This window comes from Podarcis gaigeae (genome assembly GCF_964106915.1).
Source record: "Podarcis gaigeae genome assembly, chromosome: 11".
NCBI lineage: Eukaryota > Metazoa > Chordata > Lepidosauria > Squamata > Lacertidae > Podarcis > Podarcis gaigeae.
In genome coordinates, this window is record NC_139687.1 from 48,648,258 (window position 1) to 48,671,526 (window position 23,269).

Here is a 23,269-nt window from a genome sequence, read left to right on the forward strand (position 1 = left end):
GGTAAGTAAAATGTGTATAAAATTGCAGAGAAATCATTAAAAATAATTACCAAGTGCTTGTATTTATCCATCCATCCATTTAGCATTGCCTAACATTTTCAAAGGGTAAAATTAAAATTATTTGGTTTTCCAAAAGCTGTTTATGTGCCTCTTCATCAAACGAAGCCAAATGTTGTCCGTCGGCAAAAATAGCAGATTTGAATTCCTCACACCCAAAACCATATTTTTAAGACCTTTCCAGATGTTGGACTACAGTTCCCATCATCCCTGACCATTACTCATGCATGCTGATTGTAGTTGAAATCCAACAACATCTGGAGTACCATCAGTTCCCCACCCCTGTGATAGATAGAAGTGAGCACTGCATTAGAGTTGACATCTTCTTTTTTTATTGACAGAGGCTCTGTGCAGGATGGGACAAAATTCTCCCAGGACAGCTTTTCCTGACATGGTGCTTAAGAAAGCTCCCCCTGTTGAATTTCTGTCTGTTTTGTAGTTGTTAAAAATGCAGAGACTTTGGGGAAAAGGAAAAATGACACCCTGAACCTAAGATTTTCAGGCTTCTGTGGGCTATGTATCAAATGTCCAAATTTGTCAAAATGTTCCGGGATGGGATGGGCTGTGGATGCGGCCATCGTTCAGATCTGCAATTCCTGAGCTGTTCAGCTCCATTTTATTGATGTACCACTGCACTAATCTTGCTTGATCCTAGGCATGGTACTCACCCCCACTTCCTAGTCATTTCGTAAAGATAATTGCTTAACTACCCTAAAGGAAATCGCTTAATGTCATGTTAGGTTGCACAGCTGATTAAGACAAGTCGTGGTTTTCTGCTCTCAAGATAAATTAATGAATAAATGATTAGCTGCTTGCCTGCTTCATGAGTACACTGAAAATTGGGCATTGCTTAGTGTTTCTGAGGGTCATGGAACTGATTAGAGAACAGCCCGAGGCTGTTGGAGATGCTGCGGTCGCATCCTGCGTTGTAGATCCCGCAGTGAGCAAAGGGGCCAGACTGGATGACCAGCAACCCAGCTCTAAAATTCTATGATGGCTCTTCTCTTCGAATCCAGGCATTGCCTCTGAATGCAGCACGTGTCTCCTTCCTTTCTCGTAGGTTTCCAACAGCAGATGGCCCACTGTGTGAGAAAAGGGAGAGGTGTGGTGAAAAACCTGTTTTGTGATCTCGAAACACAGCCCAGTGGGAAACAAAAGAAATGCCTGGAAAGGGACTGTCCACCAAGGTAGGGTGTGTGTGTGTGTGTGTGTGTGTGTGTGTAATTTAGAGGAATATACTCATGGGTAAAGATGGCAACGAACAGCAGTCTGTCAGAAGAAATGTAGGCCAAACAACATTGTGATAGGTAGACAGATGATAGAAGAAAGGACACATTTTAAAAAGAACTAATAAAACAGCTTCAGAAATGAATGACATTAAACTGATAGCATAGTGAATAAGAGAACAATGCGCCAACCAGCATCCTCTGTCCCAATTTCATTTCAGTGACAGGCCCTCTAAGGCAGGGATGGAAGAACATATGGCTCTCCAGAGATTGGGCTCCATCATTCCTGACCATTGGCCATACTAGCTTGTGGGGTGATGGAAGTTGGAGCCCAACCATGCCTGGATGCTCACAGGTCCCCGCCTCTGCTGTAAAGCAAACCACCATCTCTAACCTTCCTTTCCGTTTCTGCAACACACCCTGCCTTAAGGAGCAGCTGTCAGTGAACACTCAGAAAAGGCACCAATTAAGTGCTTGGTATTACCCATCTTCTGTCACAATTCCCCAGGTGTTTACAAGGAAACACCTATTGACTTACACCTGACCTATCCCACTAGCCTGGACAGGAGAGGTGTTGTCAGCCAGCTGAGAGGTTAACAGATTGTGTTTGGGGAAGCTGTGATGTGTTTTTAACACTCGATTGGGAGCCGCCCAGAGTGGCTGGGGAAACTCGGAAACTCAGCCAGGTGGGCGGGGTATAAATAATATATTATTATTATTATTATTATTATTATTATTATTATTATTATTATTATTATTATTTATCTGAGGAGAGAAGCATCTATGGTCCCCTTTCCCTTAGGAAACACAGTAAGATGGAAAAAGGTCTTTCAGTGCACAGTGATGGGCAGTTTTGACAACACTGGTCACTTGACAAACCCTCTCCGCCTGCCCTGTTATTTACAGCATGTTTGAGCATCGAAGGGTCTGGTTGGCAAAGCGAGTCATGCGACAGGTTTCCATTTTGGTGTGCATCTTGATAGCAATAATATCTAATGATTCCAGAGAAGATGTGGTATATGTGAGTTTACGAAAAGGCCAACTCCTGAGACTCATGGCAGCTGTTTTAAATTCTTGACTGACATGACGAACCTACCTAAATGTGGGTCATATTAGAAGGGACACTAAATATGTGGTTTGCTGTTGCCTTTTACTTTTTAAATGCCCATAGGAGGTATGGGGGGACTTTAATTGGGATAATGGTGCATGGGGACTTTCAAAACAACAACACTCTCCTCCTTCCCCTGCTGTGGTCTTGATGAAAATCACACCTCCATCACTACTTTTAGTCTCAGTGTGCTATCAGCCTCAGCTGCAACCAAAATGAACACTTTCCTCCTGGAGCTCAGAGGAGATTTCTGTGAGTGGGTGTGAATGAGAATTCCTCTCCCTGCCCCCTGCTATTAGCAATTATGAAACAAAAGCTGCAAGAGCAAAGGAGCATTTAGCATCATTTCACAAACCCCATTGAATTCAATGGTCAGTGAATATAGGATTGCTACCTGAAATCTATTGGTTTGGGGATCACCCAAGAAATCATCATTTAACCATGCTAGCAGGTGGCATTGGGATGTGGGTGGCGCTGTGGGTTAAACCACAGAGCCTAGGACTTGCCGATTGGGAGGTCGATGGTTCAAATCCCTGCGACAGGGTGAGCTCCCATTGCTCAGTCCCAGCTCCTGCCAACCTAGCAGTTCGAAAGCATGTCAAAGTGCAAGTAGATATATAGGTACCACTCCAGCGGGAAGGTAAGCAGCGTTTCCGTGCGCTGCTCTGGTTCACCAGAAGCAGCTTAGTCATGCTGGCCACATCATCTGGAAGCTGTACGCCGGCTCCCTCGGCCAATAAAGTGAGATGAGTGTTGCAACCCAGAGTCAGTCACGACTGGACCTAATGGTCAGGGGTCCCTTTACCTTTACCTTTTAGCAGGTGGCATGTTTTGAACTTTGTCATAATGTTGAGCCCAGAAGTGGCTTCTTTAGCTAAGAACATTCCTCCTAACTAACCTTGCTTTGCATCTGTCAGCAATTAATTTTATGACATATCCCGCTGATTTTACAGTTGAAACACTGATCTTCAGTTAGGGAAATTGCCACTTTTCATGCCTCCTTAGTAGCTATGCATACCAGTGTGACCAGAAGAGAAATGACCGCTGGAAGGAGCGTAGAAGGAAAAACTCACTGCTGCATCTGCACCAGCAAAACCAGACACCTTCATCTCCCCCAGCTGCAATAAAACATGTCTCTCCTGTACTGGTCTCTACAGCAGGTGCTGTAACTCTCCAATGGCTTGACTTTACCCTCAATGGGACACCCTTCCATCTTCTCCCAAGATATATCGATGCTGACAATAATAAGCAATAACATCTCCGATGTCTTTGACACCCCATGTAAATAATTTTGTAAAGTATCTGAACCACACAATGCAATGATTCCTCAGGTCTAATTACTAGGAAGCCAGCTGACAGCATAATCCGATCTGATAACTAATGGCCTCTCTTAATATCTGAGCGTAAGCCAGAGGCTCAGAGGAATTTTGTGGTTAGATTAAAAAGAGTGCTAGAGTCACCAAGGAAACTACATGTTTGCTCAGAAGTAAGCCCCACTAAATTAAATCAGATTCATTCTTAAGTCCCAACCCACTGGATCTTTTGACCCACAATTTTCAGTGAATGGGGCTTGTGTGGCAACACAGTTCCCTTTCACTGGCTCCCTTTGGGATGTGAAGTATAACATTTGTGGGCCCATGGGGGGATGCGCAGGCAGCAAATGAATCCCAGGAGAGATGTGTTGGGTTCAAATTGGGTCACAGCCATATACATTACAGACAAAATAGGCTTGGCGTAGGCATTGGACATGTATCCCACTATCAACCAACCTACCTGCTGGTTGATAGACAGTTGCGGTTGACCATAGGCATCCCCCATGGAACAAACCACTTCCAGCAGACTCCAATGGCAGGGGGTGCTGTAGCCCTTCAGCCCCCAAGCTGGATAGGAAGCATCACTTCCCAATATACCTTAAGGGGACACCCCTATGGAACAGGCAGTGAGCTTTCACACCATCTATCCCCACTAAGAAAGTAATGTAATTATATACATACTATTCACAGACTAAAAATCCCCCAACAATAGCAAATACTGCTGCTGCTATTACTACTACTACTACTACTACTACTACTACTACTACTACTATTACTACTACACAGAGCCTAGGGCTTGCCGATCAGAAGGTCGGCGGTTTGAATCCCCGCAACAGGGTGAGCTCCCGTTGCTCAGCCCTGCTCCTGCCAACCTAGCAGTTCGAAAGCACGTCAAAGTGCAAGTAGATAAATAGGTACTGCTATGGCGGGAAAGTAAACGGCATTTTCGTGCACTGCTCTGGTTTACCAGAAGCGGCTTAGTCATGCTGGCCACAGGACCCAGAAGCTGTCTGCGGACAAACACCAACTCCCTCGGCCAGTAAAGCGAGATGAGCACCACAGCCCCGGAGTCATCCGCGACTGGACCTAACAGTCCAGGGTACCTTTACCTTTACAGTACTACTACTACTATTATTAATCTGATTTCCTTTCCTGATCTGTGATGAACACAGAAATTGTGGTAATTTCCACTCCTGTTTCCATTTCTCATCACATTCTCCAGTGTCCCTAATTGCTTGGCAGAAAACATAATCTAAGATGCCTCTGTCCTTTTTGATCAATTTATTAAGAAACTACTACTTCTCCTTTGCTGTGCATTGATATTTAGCAATGCTGTGGGCTGGGGCGATCAATATGTAATTTCCCAAAGGTGTTTGCTTTTGAACAAATAAGTGAAAATCTAAGATTTCAGACGAAAGTCAGTACTGTCACTGTTTTCCAGCAATGCTACTCCTTTCGTCTGGACATGTAATTGGCAACGGCAGATGTGCAGTCAGTGGGGATTAAAGGGCTTACCCGCTCCAAGTTAATATATGGGGAGGATTATGTAGGCTTCCTAGAAAATGTCAAAGGTGTAGACTACAGTAATTAAACAAGTATGCAAAGGACCACGTTTTGTTTCCCATCACCAGCTGTCCATCATTCAGAAATTGTTTGTCCAAGTGAGACAGAGAGTTTGTTAATACGTAAGTTTCTAAACATTGGTTTTCTTTTCTCTGAAGGTTTTTTTAAAAAAAAAAATAGAAGCACAGAAACAGAAAAGATAACTGGGCACCTGCTCCCAATTAATCAGACACCAGGTCCTCTTCAAAGCAGCTCTTCTGTCATATAGGTTGAGGACTGTAGCCTGGCTTGCTAACTGAAGTAGTGCTGAAGTCTTGCACTAGCAAATTGGTGCAAACACACACACTGGGTTGTGCTTTGCATGCCATTTTCAGAATGTGTTAGAGGAGGCATACAACCTCCATTCTGAATAGCAACCATCCATGCAGAAGTAATCACGGGAGCTTGTTTGATACATAACGGGGTGGAGGGGGGTTCCAAAGGATAGAAGCCACTATGCTAAAGGCCCGTTTCCTACATTGTATATCACATACTTCCTGCTGCAATGGTATCTACAGGAGGCCCTCTCTTGCAGATCTGCAGTGATCAGATGGATGTATAATGGTTGCAATGACCTTCTAATGTTGGTTCTTGGGTTTGTTTATAGGAAATACTTCTCTACCACCACATTGTGTAACATCAAGGTGGTGTACAACAATTAAGCATACAGCATCCTTAAAAACAATTCAGGTCATCCTTAAAGTGGCCGGCTAATTAATTGAAACAGCTGCAAATGCTTGTCAGCATAACAAGTTCTTCTAGAGAGGCACCAAAGTCAAAAGTAAGGATGCCTTTACAGGAAGAGTGTTCCATGTCATGGGACCTGTGGTGCTAAACGCCTGACTTCTGGTGGAGGCCAGCTGGCCGCTGTAACTCTCTGTAATTAGATCTTTGCTCCCATCTCTAAAATGGGTATAATAAGGGTCTGTTTCCAGGTGTGGTTATTGTGAGTGTGAACATGATAAAGGTAAAGGTAAAGGCCGACTCTGGGGTTGCAGCACTCATCTCACTTTATTAGCCGAGGGAGCCAGTGTACAGCTTCCGGGTCCTGTGGCCAGCATGACTAAGCTGCTTCTGGTGAACCAGAGCAGCGTACAGAAACACCATTTACCTTTCCGCTGGAGTGGTACCTATTTATCTACTTGCACTTTGACGTGCTTTCGAACTGCTAGGTTGGCAGGAGCAGGGACCGAGGAACGGGAGCTCACGTCGCAGGGATTCAAACCGCTGACCTTCTGATCAGCAAGTCCTAGGCTCTGTGGTTTAACCCACAGCACCAGCGTCACAAATAAAATATGCTAGGTGCATGATAGACAATAATGAAATCCAGGCAACTAATGTTTTAGGTGAGACCGATATGTGCGCAATTGTGATCCTGCACAAATTGGGGTTGCTTGTACTTCTGCTGAGCTGATATGCAGTTTCCCATAACCCAGAGGAGGAAAAGTTGCAAGCCTGGAACATAACATTTAAGCAATATACTCTTCTCAAAGTTTCCTTTGTATTACTAACGTTCATTCTCTGGTTTAGCATGCATGCCCTTTTTGATGTTCCCGAATTCTTTTTGTTTTGCTCTGAAGATGGTGGGCAGGAGAATGGCAGAAGTGTTCAACCTCTTGTGGCCCAGCAGGAGAGAAGAAACGGACCGTCCTTTGCATCCAGACAGTGGGATTGGATGAGCAAGCTTTGCCTGCTGAGAAGTGCAAACATCTGCTGAAACCAAAGACTTACCTTTCATGTAACAGAGATGTCCTGTGCCCATCAGACTGGACCGTAAGCAATTGGACTGAGGTACGTTCACAACACACTGTAGTTGTATGTGTTACTTGCTCAGACCTCGGTCTTTTCTTAAAGCGCTCAGAGCAGCGTACATATCCCAGCGATGCCTCATTCTTGGCGCAGCTTCAGCAAAAGGAATGCATCGTGTACCTTCCAGACCATTCTCATGGCCTATGAAAAGACCTATTTGTCTATTGCCCTTGAACAGTGGTATGAACAAACAAGCCACAAAGTCTTCCATGAACCATTGTTTCCCATTTTCTCTAAACCAGGAAACTGTGGTTATTCTTTCTGGAACAATCCAAGATATTACACCATGTTTTGAAGCTGATTTGATATCTTGGTTTGTTCCAAAGCAGCTAGCTGCAATTTCCCAGTTTGGAGGAAATGGGGAAACTGCTGTTAAACCAGCAAAGTGGGAGATGAGTAAAAGACTTGATCATCATCTTGACTCATTAAGACGAGATGTAACTTTCTGAACGAACTCACAGAAAGTCTTGGCAGTTGTGGTTAATGGAAAACTTTCTGTTGCCTCCTGCCCTATAGAATAAATAAATAAGTAAGTAAAATTAAAACTCTGTGGTTATAAGAACCGTTTACTTCCCCTTGACTGTGGAATGTCAGGTTTTGCAGGCTCCCATCATTGCAAAATCTTGGTTTGGTTTTGCTGTGGTTAGTTTCTAGCAGGTGCATAGCAGGTGTGTTGCTTCTGCCCTCAGTTCCTTCAAGCTGTTTTCTCCCGCCCTCCTGCAAAGAATTAAACTGAAGGATGAGATTGGATTTGTGTACCAAAGTTCCTCTGTTGCCCATTTTGTACGCCCCATCAACTCCCTCTGCTTTCTGTACAAATGAAAACGTGACGCTACTGTTAATTGAATTAAACATGGGTTTGATTTCAGCTAATTTTGTTGATGAAGCATAAAGCCTGTATGAATTACTGTACTCTGCTTTCAACAGAGTCCCAGTTGTCTGTGGGGCAGGTTTGCATATGAAGCGACAGTTTGTGCCTGCTAAAAAGTAGTGCAACCTGCCCCCCCCCCCCCGCCCCAAGCAGCCCACCAGGCACTCCTGTCTTCCTTTTTTTATATATATATATAAATTTTTTATTAAAGTTTCAACAAATTTTTATCACAACAAAACAAAACAACACAATAACAAACAAAACACAATATATAACATAACAAAAAACAAAAAAACACATATAAGTTCAAATCTTAATTTCTTGTAACTTACTATCCCGACTTCCTCGTACCTCCCCTTTCTGTATTCCAATTTCAGATTTATTTTTAGCAAATCCTTCCCTTACTTTTAGCTTAATTTTAATATTACTTATTTTCTTTAAATTAACCATTACCACTACTAACCACTTATTTTCTAATCCAACGTCATTTTAACATTCATTAATTTTGCTATTTCTAAATCTTTTTTCACTTCTGTCCAAGATTTCTCATAGTTGTCTTTAAATAAGTGCACATTTTTAGATGTCATATTTATCCCCAGATATTTCACTTTCTTAACCACAGTTAACCCTGTCTCATTCTGAAACCTTTCTTTTTCAAATGATATTAAATTTTTCTCCAATACCTTCGTTTTAGACTTATTCAATTTAAATCCTGCCACTTGGCCAAACTCTTGAATTAGTTCCAAGACCCTTTTTGTACTAGATTCAGGCTCTTGTAAAGTGAGTACCAAATCATCTGCAAATGCTCTCAGTTTATACTGTTTGACTCCGACCTGCACTCCTTTAACCAACTGGTCCCTCCTAATCATGTTCAGCAAAACCTCCAGGACTGATATAAAAAGTAGTGGAGAGATTGGGCATCCCTGACGTGTCCCTTTTTCTATCTTAAATTCTTCCGTAACCACATTATTTACAATATGTTTTGCTTTTTGTTCAGAATATAAAACTCCATCATCATAAAACTCCAAGAAATATTGTCAAAGGCTTTCTCGGCATCTACAAATATCAAGACTGCTTTAGTATTAATGTTCACTTCCAGCTTTTCCAAGATATCAACTATATTCCTTACATTGTCTGATAAGTGTCTTCTCAGGAGAAAGCCTGCTTGGTCTCTATGAATCTCCTCCATCAAAACTCTTTTCAACCTTTTTGCTAAAATGTCAGCAAAAATTTTATAATCCACATTTAATAAAGAAATAGGGCGGTAGTTTTTAAGTTGAGTCTTTTCCGTCTCTGTCTTTGGTATAAGTGTGATGTAGGCCTCTTTCCACGTATCTGGTGCCCTTTTCCCCTCCATAATTTCATTACAGACTTCCTTCAAAGGTTGTAATAACCACTCCTTCAAAACCTTGTAATATCTGGAAGTCAGTCCATCCGGTCCTGGAGATTTGCCCAATGCCATGTTTTGAATGGCACCTTCTATTTCTTGCTCTATTATTTCCTGATTCAAGATTCTTTTACTTTCCTGTGAGATCTTTCTCTGTCCATTTTTTCCCAAAAATTGTTCTATGTCAATATCTTTCTGCAGCCCTTGTGTATACAATTGTCTGAAGTATCTCTGGAAACAGTCCCTAATTTCTGTTGGTTTATAAATATTCTTTCCATCCACTTCTAAATTTGTAACCGTATTCAATTTTTGTCTCTTCTTTATTTGCCAAGCCAGCAGTTTACCACATTTATCTGCCGATTCAAAAGTCTTTTGTCTCATTTGCTTAATTTTCCATTCTATTTCTTGGTTCATCAACTCCATATATTGTGTCTGGTATAATTTAATTTCTTTCAGAATGTCCTGTGATTTTGGTTTTGATCTTAATTTCCTTTCCCCATCTATCTTCTCCAAAAAAAATATCTTTCTTTTCATTCTGGCTTTTCTTCTTTATTGCATTCTGTTGTATCAAGAATCCTCTCATAACTGCTTTACTAGCGTCCCAGATTATTCTTTTTTCTACATTGGTCTTCATATTAATTTCGAAATATTCTTTTAAAATTTTCTGGGCCTTTTTACAAACTTCTTCCTCTCTAAATAAGGTGTCATTCATCCTCCATCTGAAGGTGCCAGTTGTTGTTAGCTTCATCACCATCTTTACCGCATTATGGTCGGAGCAAGTTTTTGGGCAGATTTCAACTTTTTTTATCTTTGGTGCCATTCCTCTAGTAACCCAGATTTGGTCAATTCTAGTTCATGTCATTTTGGCTTCAGAAAAGAAGGTTCCTTCTCTTTCAAGTGGGTGTCTTATTCTCCAAATATCAACTAAGTCCATATTGTCAGTCATTTCAAAAAAGATCTTTTGCAACTACCTGTCTTTGAGCTTTGTCCATGTTAGTTGATACTACTCCATTCATATCCCCCATCAAAATTAAATTTAAGTCCATATAGTCCTTCAATATCTCATGCAACTTCTTAAAGAATTCAACTTTCCCCTCATTTGGTGCATAGATTCCCACGATCAGAAATTTCTCTCCTTGAACTTGAATTTCAATTGCCAGATATCTTCCTTGATCATCTTTAAAAATTAATTTCGGTTACAATTTTTCCTTTGCATATATCACTCCTCTTTTTTTAACTCTGTCTGAAGAGATAAATTCTTGTCCCAATCTTTTGTTAATAAGTAGTTTCCTATGTGACCTCGTCACATGGGTCTCTTGTAAACAAATCAAGTCCAATTGCTCTTTTTTTAATATATGAAAAACACTTTTTCTCTTCTGGGGAATGTTTAGACCGTTACAGTTCCAACTTAGAAGTTGCAGAGCCATGATGGGGCTATTTGTCTTTCCCTCCTATTGCTCCGAGTAGTTGTTCGTCTTCTGTCGGTGGTTTCAATTCGTATGGTAAATTAGCTTTGTCCAGAATTCCTTCTCTTAAAAAAGGATGTTCTTGTCCCGAGTCCGCCCCCTTGTAGAGATCTTCTTCGTGTTCTTCTAAGAATTTGTCTTTGTCACCCACAGTCTTTATTTTCCTTTTCCTTCCCTTATACTTGAAAGATAGACCTTGAGGATATTCCCACCTGAATGGTATACTGTTCTTTTTCAGTAATACCACCAGATCCTTGTAGTGACCTCTTGCATCCAAAATGTGTTTCGGAATATCTTTAAAAATTTCCACAAAGGAGTCCTCAATTCGCAAAGTTCTTTGATAGTGCAAATTCAAAATTTTGTCCCTCTCTTCCTTTGATCTTAACGTTACCAAACAGTCCCTTGCCTTGTTCCTTCTTTGTCTTATGCCAAGTCTAAATGCACTCTCTATCTTAAATTCTTCCTTTTCCAATTCCTATTGCCAAAAATCCGAAAACTCTTTTGTTAAATAATCCACCAGGTTATCTCCTTCACTCTCAAGTATTGCTCTAATCCTTAAATTCCTCTCCTTCCTCTGCATCTCAAGCATAGACAATGCCAAATCATGGTCCTCCAATTTCCTAATTACCGGTGGAAACCTTTCGTCAGCAGCGGTTGCAATTTCTTTAGCTTCCTCGGCTATCTTTTGGGTAGTGGATGATTCCTCCAGTAGCTTTCCAATTGATTCTGTGTTAGAATTCACCTTGTTTCCAAGTTCAATTATACTTTTAGTATTTAAGTCAATTTTCCCTGAGATCTCAGCTACTGTCTTGTTAGTTTCAGCAACTTGTTTACAAGTTTCTGCGCCTTGCTTTTTTAGTTCTGCACCTTGTTTTTTAACTGATCCAAAGACTCATTAATTTTCCCTAGTAATTTCGATAGTGCCTCCTCAGACATAGCTTTTGCTTTTTCCTGTGGGACTGCAGCTGTTCCAGAGGCTCCGGATGTAGAAGCCCTTCTTTTCATAAGAGAGTCAGTTTTATATTGTCTACCAGATCTCAAGGTTTTTTCCTGTAGCTCTCCTTTGTCTTGGTCATTTGCCATAACACTATCTTACAGTCAAGGTCATTCCCACACTTGTAGTTCTCTTTCACAATAGTTCAGCCAGCTAAAGTCCACTTGTTGCTGAAACTAACCAAACCTCCTCCAGAGGGTGAATTTACTCTGTTCTCTTTACAGTTTTAGCATGGAAACATTCTTATATATGAAACAGTCCCCAAAGCTCTTAAAATTTTCACAAATGGCCACAATGTTAATCACCATCAAAATTGCAACAAAGTCCAGATAATTCCAGGGAAAGTGTATCCTTCAAGCTTAAGAGTATTCTATCAGTTACTTTGTACCTTTAACACGTTGACAGTCTGCAGCCGGTTTCCCTTCTCCGGCAGTCCATTCCAGGGTTGTTAAACAGCGGTATGGATTTTAATTCCTTCTGTGAATGCAGGCAGTTCAAAGTACAGTTTCTTTCCCCCCACTCCTGCCTGTGAGGGGAAGATCCCAGTCTCTTTAACGGTGGATGAATTATCCAGGAAAATCTTCAAAAGTTAAAGCTTAACAATCTTTGCTTTGATCTTACTGCAGAGCGGAAAGGCAGACTTCCTTTTAGACCTTTACCGTCTCGGTGCCCGAATTCTTTAAATTTAGTTCCCAATTAGTCCTCAAACCTTTATCCTACTCACGGATAGCAGTTTCTTTTGTTCCAATTCTCAGGAAGAAGTCAGCGCTCTCCGTCAATGGCGACGCGGCTTCACTCCGCAGGCTGGGTGAAAACGACTCTCAGCACCGCGCCACTCACCCGCTGCTGTTCCATAGCCTTTAAAAAGGCTCCTTCGCAGCTTCGGGGGGGCGCAAAGGTGCCCACCGAGTCTCCAGTTCACAGGCTTCGCGCCTGTGATTTTCAGGGGTCCCCGCTTCGCCGTAGCTGCGGGACCTGAACCCGCGAAGCAGATCTCCCTCAGGAGCTCCGAGGGAAATCCGCCATTAGACGATGGCGCTAACTGGAAGTCCCAGGCACTCCTGTCTTCCACTGCCTCCCGCAGCTTGGTCAAACTCATGCTGGTAGCTTCGAGAACACTGTCCAACCATCTCGTCCTCTGCCGTCCCCTTCTCCTTGTGCCCTCCATCTTTCCCAACAGCAGGGTCTTTTCCAGGAAGTCTTATCTTCTCATGAGGTGGCCAAAGTATTGCAGCCTCAGCTTCACGATCTGTCCTTCCAGTGAGCACTCAGGGCTGATTTCCTTCAGAATGGATAGGTTTGATCTTCTTGCAGTCCATGGGACTCTCAAGAGTCTCCTCCAGCACCAGAATTCAAAAGCATCAATTCTTCGGCGATCAGCCTTCTTTATAGTCCAGCCTTCTTTATGCTCCAACTTCTTTATGGAGTAGCATAGACAAGTTAGCAAAATGGACACCAAAGATCATAGGGGTTGCTGGGCAAGTTAAAATCCTGCTCCATTATGCAATGTTTTGTTTTTCAATGTGGCTAATGAAAAGACAGATAATGGCTTATTCACAAGCTTAGCGCGGTCCGCATGTGGAGCTGTCTGAGACTGTGGCACGTTTTCTCTTTTTAAATTTCTTTTATTGAAACTTTTCAACATGCAATACAATAAAAGCCAAACTAATATAAATAAAAGGGGGGGGGACATAATACATACAGTGGTACCTCTGGTTGCGAATGGGATCCGTTCTGGAGGCCCATTCGCAACATGAAAAGCCCGCAACCTGAAGTGCCGTATCTGCACAGGTGCACAGCGTGATTTGGTGCTTTTGCGCATGCGCGAAGCATGATTTAGCACTACTGTGCATGTGCGAGCAGCGAAACCCAGAAGTAACCCTTTCCGGTACTTTCGGGTCACCGCGGGACGCATGCTGAAAAAACGTAACATGAAGCAAACATAACATGAGGTATGACTGTATAACAAACACACAAGAAAGACAACATAGAAAAAGCAGAAGAATAAAAAGTAATAAAAAGTCCTCTATCCGAGTTGCATCTTTGTTAAAGTTTGTGGGTCGTAAATCCTTTGACCCACTGAGTCTGCTGCAACAGCCCTGCAATAAATTTGATTTATTGCCACTCCGACAAACTCCAATGGTGCCCACACACTTCCACACGCTGCTACTCTTCTCAGTTGCTGGATAATAACAGAGTTCACACGCAGCGTAAAATGGCTTGTCTGTGTCTTTGTGGTGTCTTCAATAACTCAGTTCGACACCAGTGCTTCTATTCTATCACTCTTTATTTAGAAGCATAACAAACAGAAAAGAAAGCCTACAGAATCTAGCTGCATGCTTGCAGCTTTCTGCCTCTAACAAAAACCGAAACTACCTTGCTCACATTCTCAGACAGACTGCTCTCCAGAGAGAGCGCAGCCCCCACAGAGCACAGATCAAAGGAAAATGCCCGGGTGTTGGGTTGAAATAAACGACAGACGAATGACAAGTGTCATATGGGAGCATGTCTCGGGGAGTCCCTTTTATTGAATATTACAGCATTGCCACATATGTACTTGTTGCTGATTGGTTAACACAAATACAATGCAAAGGTTGCATATAAACATTAATCATCAATAGATTAAAGGTTGGGAAAGGGAACACAGAATTGGACAGGTATGAAAACCTCCTTATTAAACTATTACTAGTGATTGATATAGCAAAACTTAAAAGAACATAACTATCGCATTCCGTAGATGTGGTCAACCATGCATTAAGAACAGGTCAGGGTACAATGTTTCATGAACTCAATGTGAACTAAACACTCTAGGGTGGGTGAGGAAGGAATGCTTCAACTTAGAGCGGTTTGCCAGAGTCATGTGCAGAAGCAAAACTTCCCATCACCCGGGTCATGTGAGCAATGCACCCAGTGAATCAGAAAGCTTCCTGGAGTGTTAACTCTTGACTGTCCAGAACCACAACAATCTTAACCCTTGCCCCCCACAAAAGGTGGTGGACCTTCCCAGCTCTCACTGGGCAGCTTTCCCTTTCTTCTCCCAGCCTCTACCCTGGGAGATCTTCCTTTCCCTGCCTCTTACAAAGGGTTCTTCATCATCTGTCCATTACCTTCTGTGTGGAACCTCATTAACTGAGTAGAGGACATCAAAAAAACAGAACAAAACGTGAGTATATGTAGAGTTAACAGAAGGGGGGGAAGCTAGAAATCAAATCAAATATGAACAAGAATAAAGATAGAAGATAGAAATAAGGAAGACTTCCAGTTCTTCATCTACCAATTATGTAAATAAAGATTATTCTTCAATCCCAGACATCTTAAGTTCCTTCATTCTTCTTGCCACACAAAAAGTCTCTTCGATTGTTACTCTCTCTAAAGGTCAAGCATAGTCTTTCTCTGGTCCAAAATGGTGGCACTTTCTCAAAGGGTTGTAGACACAAGACCAAATAAAGCCACTGAACTCTGCTTACGAGTGTCAGGACCGGCTGGGTCTGTGCAAGTATGCATGTATGCAAGTGTACAAGGTGAGAATTGGGTGAGATATCTGAAGAAATGTTATTTATTTTGCAGTGTACGGTGACCTGTGGTGGAGGTATACGGACACGTAGCGTCACCTGTACCAAGAACAATGGAGAGCCATGTGATGTTTCAAAGAGGCCCCATTCTAAAGCTCTGTGTGGCCTCCAGCAGTGTCCATACTCCAGAAGATTGCTGATACCTAATTTCAAACTGCATGGTGGAAAGATAATCAGGAGAACTGGAACAGATCCCAGAAAAGGCCCTGGGGTCAGCTGGCCAACTACCAAACCAAGCCCAAGAATCCTTACCACAACAAAAGGACTTGAGCCCAGAAATGTTACTTTGATGCCTACATCCTTAAGCATTGCAAACTCTTCCCAAAAAGAAAATTTGGATGTAAAAATATTACAAAGTAATTCCAGTGGGTCAGACATTCCTAAAAATTATTCCTATGTATTTAGTGATGGCAGCTTACTGCAAAATAGTACTTTCGGGCCTGTTACAAATAATTCAGGTGTTTTGAATTCTACAAATGTGGGGAACATATCCCCCATAATACCATACAATTATTCAGACATTGGCTTTATAAACAGGGACTCTAATCCCAAGTCGTCGGCTGTAACCCCAAGGTATTTAACGGAAGAATCTAGTACAGTGTCTAACGGTACAGATGGAGAAACAAAAAATAAATCCCAGAGCAAATGGCCAATGAAAAGTTCTCCTACTACCATCACTGATGGTAATACATCAAGCAACTTGCCGACAGATTATCATGCAGACAGTTTTAGACACATTTCTGTTACTCCGGTAGCAGAGGTAGGAATTTCCATGACAACGATAGGTCTCGGAGGCCTTATTGTGCAAATAAATACGCCTGCAAATACAACATCAGATCCTGTCACAGTACAACCAGCGGTGTTAAATGATACTTCAAGAGACAAGTCTGCAGATAGAACAAAACCAACATCCTCTGTGGATGAGGCACCTACTTATGCCACAGAAGGTCCATTTCTGCAGGATACTGACATGCCAAAGACCTGGGATGAAGCTTCCAAGAGAATTTTGTTGAATGATTCTGAGCCAGAACATCCAATGGAGTCCAGGAACTCACCCAATGATGCCTCCTGGTTGGTGGGGAACTGGAGTGAGGTGAGTCTTGAGATTTCATCCTGTTGACTATAGTCACTTCGCTGCCGCCTTTATCATATTTTCAGCTCCATTCCTAATGAAAGCAATTATCTTTGCACAGTGTCTATAAACCAGCCTTTAAAGGCAGAGGGTCTTCTCAGTAGTGGTGCCCACCCTGTGGAACGCCCTCCCATCAAATGTCAAGGAAATAAACAACTATCTTTTAGAAGACATCTGAAGGCAGCCCTGTTTAGGGAAGTTTTTAATGTTTGGTGTTTTATTGTATTTTTAATATTTTGCTGGAAGCCACCCAGAGTGGCTAGGGAAACCCAGCCAGATGGGTGGGGTATAAATAATAAATTATTATTATTTCTATTACTGTCATCATCATCATTATCATTTGGGCTTCTGCAGGCCCAATTTATCATTCATTCAAGATGTGGTTGAACTGATAGAAATGTGAGGAGGCCGTGGTTTCATACAGTAGCAATTAAATCCCAAGGCATAAATGAGTTGCTCTGCTTCAGGTGTGGGGAACCCTTTCCCCTTCTGATGTTGCTGAACTACAACACCCATGATACTTAGACATTGGCCATGCTTGATGGGAGCTATGATCACTCGCCTGCAATTTTTCTCATATTGACTGTTTGCACCAGCCAGCCAATTCCTTGGCTGCCAGCTTTTAGTTATGTATTTTGTTTTGTGGTATATGCCAGAAGCTGCTCGGGGGTGCGGTGAAATGAGCTTCTTTCCCTATTTACTCTCTGCTTTCCTGGGCTGCAGATGAAGTGCTAGATTTGCATAGTTACAGGTAGGTAGCTGTGCTCTAAAGGTAAAGGTAAAGGGACCCCTGACCATTAGGTCCAATCGTGACCGACTCTGGGGTTGCGGCGCTCATCTCGCTTTATTGGCCGAGGGAGCCGGCGTACAGCTTCCGGATCTTGTGGCCAGCGTGACTAAGCCGCTTCTGGCGAACCAGAGCAGCACATGGAAACGCCGTTTACCTTCCCGCCAGAGCAGTACCTATTTATCTACTTGCACTTTGACATGCTTTCAAACTGCTAGGTTGGCAGGAGCAGGGAGCGAGCAACGGGAGCTCACCCCATCATGGGGATTCGAACCGCCGACCTTCTAATCAGCAAGTCCTAGGCTCTGTGGTTTAACCCACAGCGGCACCCATGTCCCTGGTCTGCTCTAGTCAAAACAAAATAAAAAAATTCCTTCCAGTAGCACCTTAGAGAGCAACTAAGTTTGTTATTGGTATGAGCTTTCGTGTGCATGCACACTTCTTCAGATACACACTTCTTCTGTGTATCTGAAGAAGCGTGCATGCACATGAAAGCTCATACCAATAACAAACTTAGTTGCTCTCTAAGGTGCTACTGGAAGGAATTTTTTTATTTTGCTAGATTTGCATCTTAGCAATGCTGTCAGAGCCACCCGAGGTCCCAGCTCACAAGAGACCAAAATCCAGTCCAAGTTATATACAAAAGGTTTTATTGAAGAACATTGTTGTCGTTACATCCAAGCTCCGTGGCTCAGCATCTGTTACCCTTAGATGTTTGAAGTCCCCTCTGAGTCAGTCCCGCCCCTGCACCAGCTTAAGAGGCTTGTACTGCTCCACCTTTTCCTCTCCTTCCTTTTCCGCAGGGTCTTCCTGCCCCCCTGTGCTCCCTCCCTTCGGGACTCCCCCGAGGCTGAGTCTTCTGACGCCTGCTCCCCCCTCCTTCGTGCTTTGGGACCAGGCTCCTCCTCAGGGCTCTCCTCATTTCCGCGCGCCTCCACATTTGAACTTGGCGCGCGTACGTTGCCTCTGACCTTCCTTTCGACCGTTACGCTACTCTCGGTACTACACTCCTCCCCTTCCTGCAGGATGTTCTGCTCCGAACTCCTTCCCCTCTCTGCTCCCTGTTCTGCTCCTTCTGACACACTGGTAACTCCACCCCCTTCACTCCGTTCCGACGGAGAGGCCGGTCCCGATCTCCAACCCCCACTGGGGATTCCCTCTTCGTTCCCCTGCTTCTGACTGCTTCCCTCTCTACTGCCCCTTGGCCTGACCAGGGGGGCTCCCTTTTGGGAATCCTCGGGTTCACTTGACGGACTCACTGACAACCTCGGGTCATCGTCGTCCTCTTCCTCGTCACCCTGGGACCCCTCCCCCTCGCTCTCTGTCCCTGAAACCCTGACATCCATCCCCCCCTCGAAGCCCCCCCTTCCCCCCTCCCGCCCATCGGGTGCAGGTTGTAGGAGCTGCAGCTTTTCGGAGGTGGATGCAGGATACAGGTTGTGTACCTCCATATCCTCTGCTTGCAGTTCGGTGTATGAGTGTTCGAATTCGGGTTCTTGACCCAAAGTGTTCTCTTCTCCCTCTTCCATTGGTACCTCGTCTGGTGCTGCCGGCCAAGGTCCCGTCAGCCATTTCCTGCGCCAGTCCTCCTCTGGTTGCTCGTCCCACCAATAAGAGGGTTCTGTGTCCACCCCTGAGCACGATCCCCTGGGCGGGCTAGATTCTGGCGTTCTCTCCTCGGCTGAAGAAAAACCCCGGAAAGTACTGCCTGAGAGTGTGGGCGTAAAGAGCCAGTCATCAAAGTACTCGGCTGGCATGGGTCTATGCGGGAAAAGGGCATGGAACTCGTCTTTTAGAAGAGGTTCGTCTAAAGCGTAGCCCGGCACCCAACCGTTGGCACTGGCTGGAGTGCCCTCTGTGGCTAGAAAGTATTCTACCCCCTCTTCCCCCCATCTCGAGTCCAGGATTTCTGTGACCTCGTTGAGTGGTTCGGCCCTAGGCGCCCTCTCCCTCTCCTGTGACTTAGTGTGTAGTTGCGGGACTGTTTCAGACTCCTGAAACCTGTGCGGTGCCTTGTAGGGGGTGAGCACCGACCTATGAAATACCGGATGCACTCTGGAACCTTCGGGGAGGGCTAGTCGAAAGGCTACAGGGTTGATCTTAGCCTCCACTTGGTACGGCCCTAACTGCCTGTGCCCTAGCTTCTTCTTGGCCAACGACTTGGCTGGCATGGCTTGGGCGGCTAACCACACCCAGTCCCCCACCTGGATCTCCTCCCCCGCTCTCCTGTTTTTGTCTGCCTGCACCTTATATGCTTGCTTGGCCAGCTCCAAATGTCTCCGCAACTCTTCGTGCACCTCCTGCAGCTCCGCTGCAAACTGGTCGGCTTCTTGCGGCACCCCCTCTCTCGGTGCCCCGAACCCCGGGAAGGTTCTGGGATGCCGACCGTTGTTCGCGAAGAACGGCGTCACCCCCGTGGACGCGTGCTTCGTGTTGTTATAGGCAAACTCTGCCATCGGCAGGTAGTCCACCCAAGCTGCGGGTCGCTGATTGGCGTAACATCTCAGGTACTGCTGCATGATCGCGTTGACCCTCTCAGCTTGGCCGTTGGTCTGTGGGTGTCTCGCCGACGTAAGGTTGATCTTGACGTTCAGGATACCTAAAAGCTTCTGCCAAAAATTGGAAACAAACTGGCGCCCCCTGTCGGACAGGATGGACTGCGGCAGCCCATGCACCTTGAACACGTGATCAATGAAGAGTTTGGCAGTCTGCTCCGCCGTCGCCACCTTTGCGCACGGAATGAAGTGCGCCATCTTGGTGAACAGGTCCACAACCACCAGTACCGCTGTCTTCCCTCTGGAGCTGGGCAGGTCAGTAACGAAGTCCAGGGCTACCCTCTCCCACGGTTGCTGTGGCGTTTCCAGCGGTTCCAACAGCCCCGCTGGCTTCTGGTGTACTGGCTTGAACCTCTGACAAGTGTCACACCTGGCGACGTAATCCGCTACCTCTCCGCGCATCCGGGGCCACCAAAAGTCCCTTGCCACCAGTTCTATTGTCTTCTCCTTACCGAAGTGGCCAGCACTGGGGGCGTCGTGCAACTGCTGCAGAACCTTTGCGCGAAGCTCGTCGCTTGGCACGTAGAGGGCACCTTTGCGAGTTAGCAGTCCGTCGCGCAGTTGGAACTCTTCTCCACTCTGCACACCTCTGCGCAACTCCTCCATTTTGGACTGTGCGAACTGATCCACTTGCAACGCGCGTCGCACCGCGTCCAGATCTACTGCGATGGCAGCGCACGACCACGCCTGCGGTGCGAAAATGTGCTTGGCTGCTACTGGCACCGCTTCATCGAGATATTGCGGTTTCCTGGATAGCGCATCGGCTATAACGTTGGAATCTCCTGGGATGTACTCTATCCGAAAGTCGAAATCCGCGAAGAATTCCGCCCAGCGCATGTGTCTCTGGCTTTGGAGCTTCGCCGTGCGCCAATACTCTAGGTTCTTGTGATCCGTGCGGACCTGTACTGTGTGCTTGGCTCCTATGAGGAAGTGTCGCCACGCTTTGAAAGCTGCGTGAATGGCTAACAGCTCCCTGTCCCATATGGTGTAGTTTTGCTCCGCCTTGCTGAGCTTTCGGGAGTAAAAGGCACCGGGTCTCCAGTTTCCATGTGGATCTTCTTGCAGGAGTACAGCTCCAACCGCCCTGTCTGACGCGTCGGTCTCCACTCGCATGGGCCTGCCTGGATTCACGTGCAGCAGTTGCTCCTCGGAGGCGAAAAGGCTTTTAAGCTTCCGAAAAGAGCGCTCCGCCTGTTCCGTCCACACGAACCTCTTCTTCTTGGAACTCAGAGTGTCCGTGATCGCTGCTGTCTCCTTTGCAAAACCTCTGATGAATTTGCGGTAGAAGTTGGCGAAGCCGACGAATCTCTGGACTTCCTTCCGATTGCGTGGGCTCTTCCAGTCCAACACCGCGCGGACCTTGACGCTGTCCATGGCGAGCCCCTTGTCGGACAGCTTGTAGCCCAGGAAATCCACCTCCGTCACATCAAACTGGCACTTCTCTAACTTGGCGTAGAGCCTGTTCTCCCGTAGTCTTTGCAGGACTTCCTTTACGTCCCTCTCGTGGGCCTCTTCCGTCTCCGAAAAGATCAGGATGTCGTCGAGGAAACACACACATTTCTTGTAGAGGAGTCCCGCTAGCACGTGATGCATAAAGGCTTGGAATACGTGAGATCCATTTTGGAGACCAAACGGCATAACTCTGTATTCATACGTGCCCAGAGGCGTGAACATGGCCGTTTTCCACTCATCGCCCTCCCGGATGCGTATGAGGTTATACGCTCCACGCAGATCCAATTTGGTGAAGATCTTCCCCTTCCTCACGGTTGCTAGGAGATCATCTATCTTGGGCATGGGGAAGGCCTTGGGCTTGGTCATACTGTTTATGAACCTGTAATCCACAATGAGTCTTTTTTGGGGCGTGTCCCTCTTCTTTACAAAGAACACAGGACTGCCCCCCACTGCTTTCGATTCCCGGATGAATCCACGCTTCAAATTGTGCTCTATGAACTCCCTGAGCTCTTGCATCTCGTCCTCAGACATGGAATACAGTTTTGCAGTCGGCAACTGCGCCCCCGGCACCAGGTCGATGGCACAATCATAAGGTCTGTGGGGCGGCAACTGGTCAGCTTCCTTCTCGCAGAAAACCTCCAGGAACCCTTCGTACTTGCTAGGTACTGCCTGCACCATGCCAAGTCGCAGCTGGTGCTCAGCCCCCTCCTCCTGGCAGGACTGGATGCAATTCTGAGCACAGTACGATGAGCAAAAGGTGATCTGGCGTTGGTACCACGCTACAGCAGGACTGTGTTTCTCCAGCCAACTCATGCCTAATACTATAGGCGTGTCAGACAGTTGGGTGACATTGAAGCTAATGACTTCTCAGTGATCTCCTATCCGCATCACCATGGGAGGTGTCTGTTGCACAACTTGCCCTCCTAGCAATTTCCTGCCATCCACCGTGACTACGTTCAGAGGCGTTGTGGCGGGCAGAAGCGCTATGCGATGCTGCTTGACGAATTGCATCCCCACGAAATCGGCATTGCTCCCCGAATCGATCGTGAGGGGCACTTCTAGGGTGGTCCCATTTGGCAACTGAAGTGTTGCAGTGAGCTGCACCGCTGGCTTGGGTGGTAAAGGGTCTGTGGGTTGCAAAGACGCTGGGGACTGTTCTACAAATTCGCCTGGCTGAGCCCCAGCAATTCTGCTTGCAGCCAGGCATTGTCGTTTCCCTGAGGTTCCTCTTCCTGGATCACTTCTGCAGCTACCGTCGCTAAAGCTGCAGTGTGTTTCTGGAGCCTCTGGGGGCACTCTTTCGCCATGTGCAGTGCACTATCGCAGATGTAACACTTCCTGGTCCCTCTAGGAGGCTTCTCCTTTAATGCACCGGAAACTGGGGCTCTGGCTGTTGCTTGAGCCTTAGCACCACCAAGTTCCATCGGCTCCTCCCCCTGCCTCCCCAGCGGCGAGGGATGTGACTGACTGAACTCCCTGGGGATGAAAGAAGACGTCCTCGCTGGTGGACGCACCTGACGTTCTTCCTCATTGTGCCAAGGACGTCCCTCGTGACGTATGCCAATCGCCAGAGCCCTCTGCACCACCTGCTCCAGGGTCTGAGGTCTGTCTCCCCTGGCAAGTTCGTCCTTTATGGGACCGCTGAGACCCTCCCAGAACAAATCCCTCACAGGTGTGCAGTCTTTCTCCCAGCGTAACGCAGTCAGTAAAGCAAAAAATCTGGAATGGTACTGATGCACAGTGGCTTTGCCTTGCCGCAGTCCAAATATCTCCCTGCGTGCAAGATCCAAATCTACGGTTGACTGGAAGCAGGCATCCATCGCTTTAATGAATTCATCAGAATCGCGGCGGGCAGGGCCATCTTCACGCCACAAATTGCGCAACCAGTCTCTGGCCGGCCCATGCAAGTGAGAAACAATAAACCCCACTTTCTCCTCC

At 45.6% G+C, this 23,269-nt stretch overlaps 1 protein-coding gene across 1 annotated transcript in view; it reads left to right on the forward strand.

Annotated features, from left to right (window-relative positions):
• Positions 1-23,269, forward strand: part of ADAMTS12 (ADAM metallopeptidase with thrombospondin type 1 motif 12) — a 131,781-nt gene that overhangs the window by 99,028 nt on the left and 9,484 nt on the right. Inside the window, exons 17-19 of the mRNA XM_083702560.1 lie at positions 1,118-1,244; positions 6,887-7,097; positions 15,401-16,498. Of these exons, the coding sequence (XP_083558686.1) occupies positions 1,118-1,244; positions 6,887-7,097; positions 15,401-16,498 (1,436 nt within the window). The remainder of the gene's footprint in view (positions 1-1,117; positions 1,245-6,886; positions 7,098-15,400; positions 16,499-23,269) is intronic.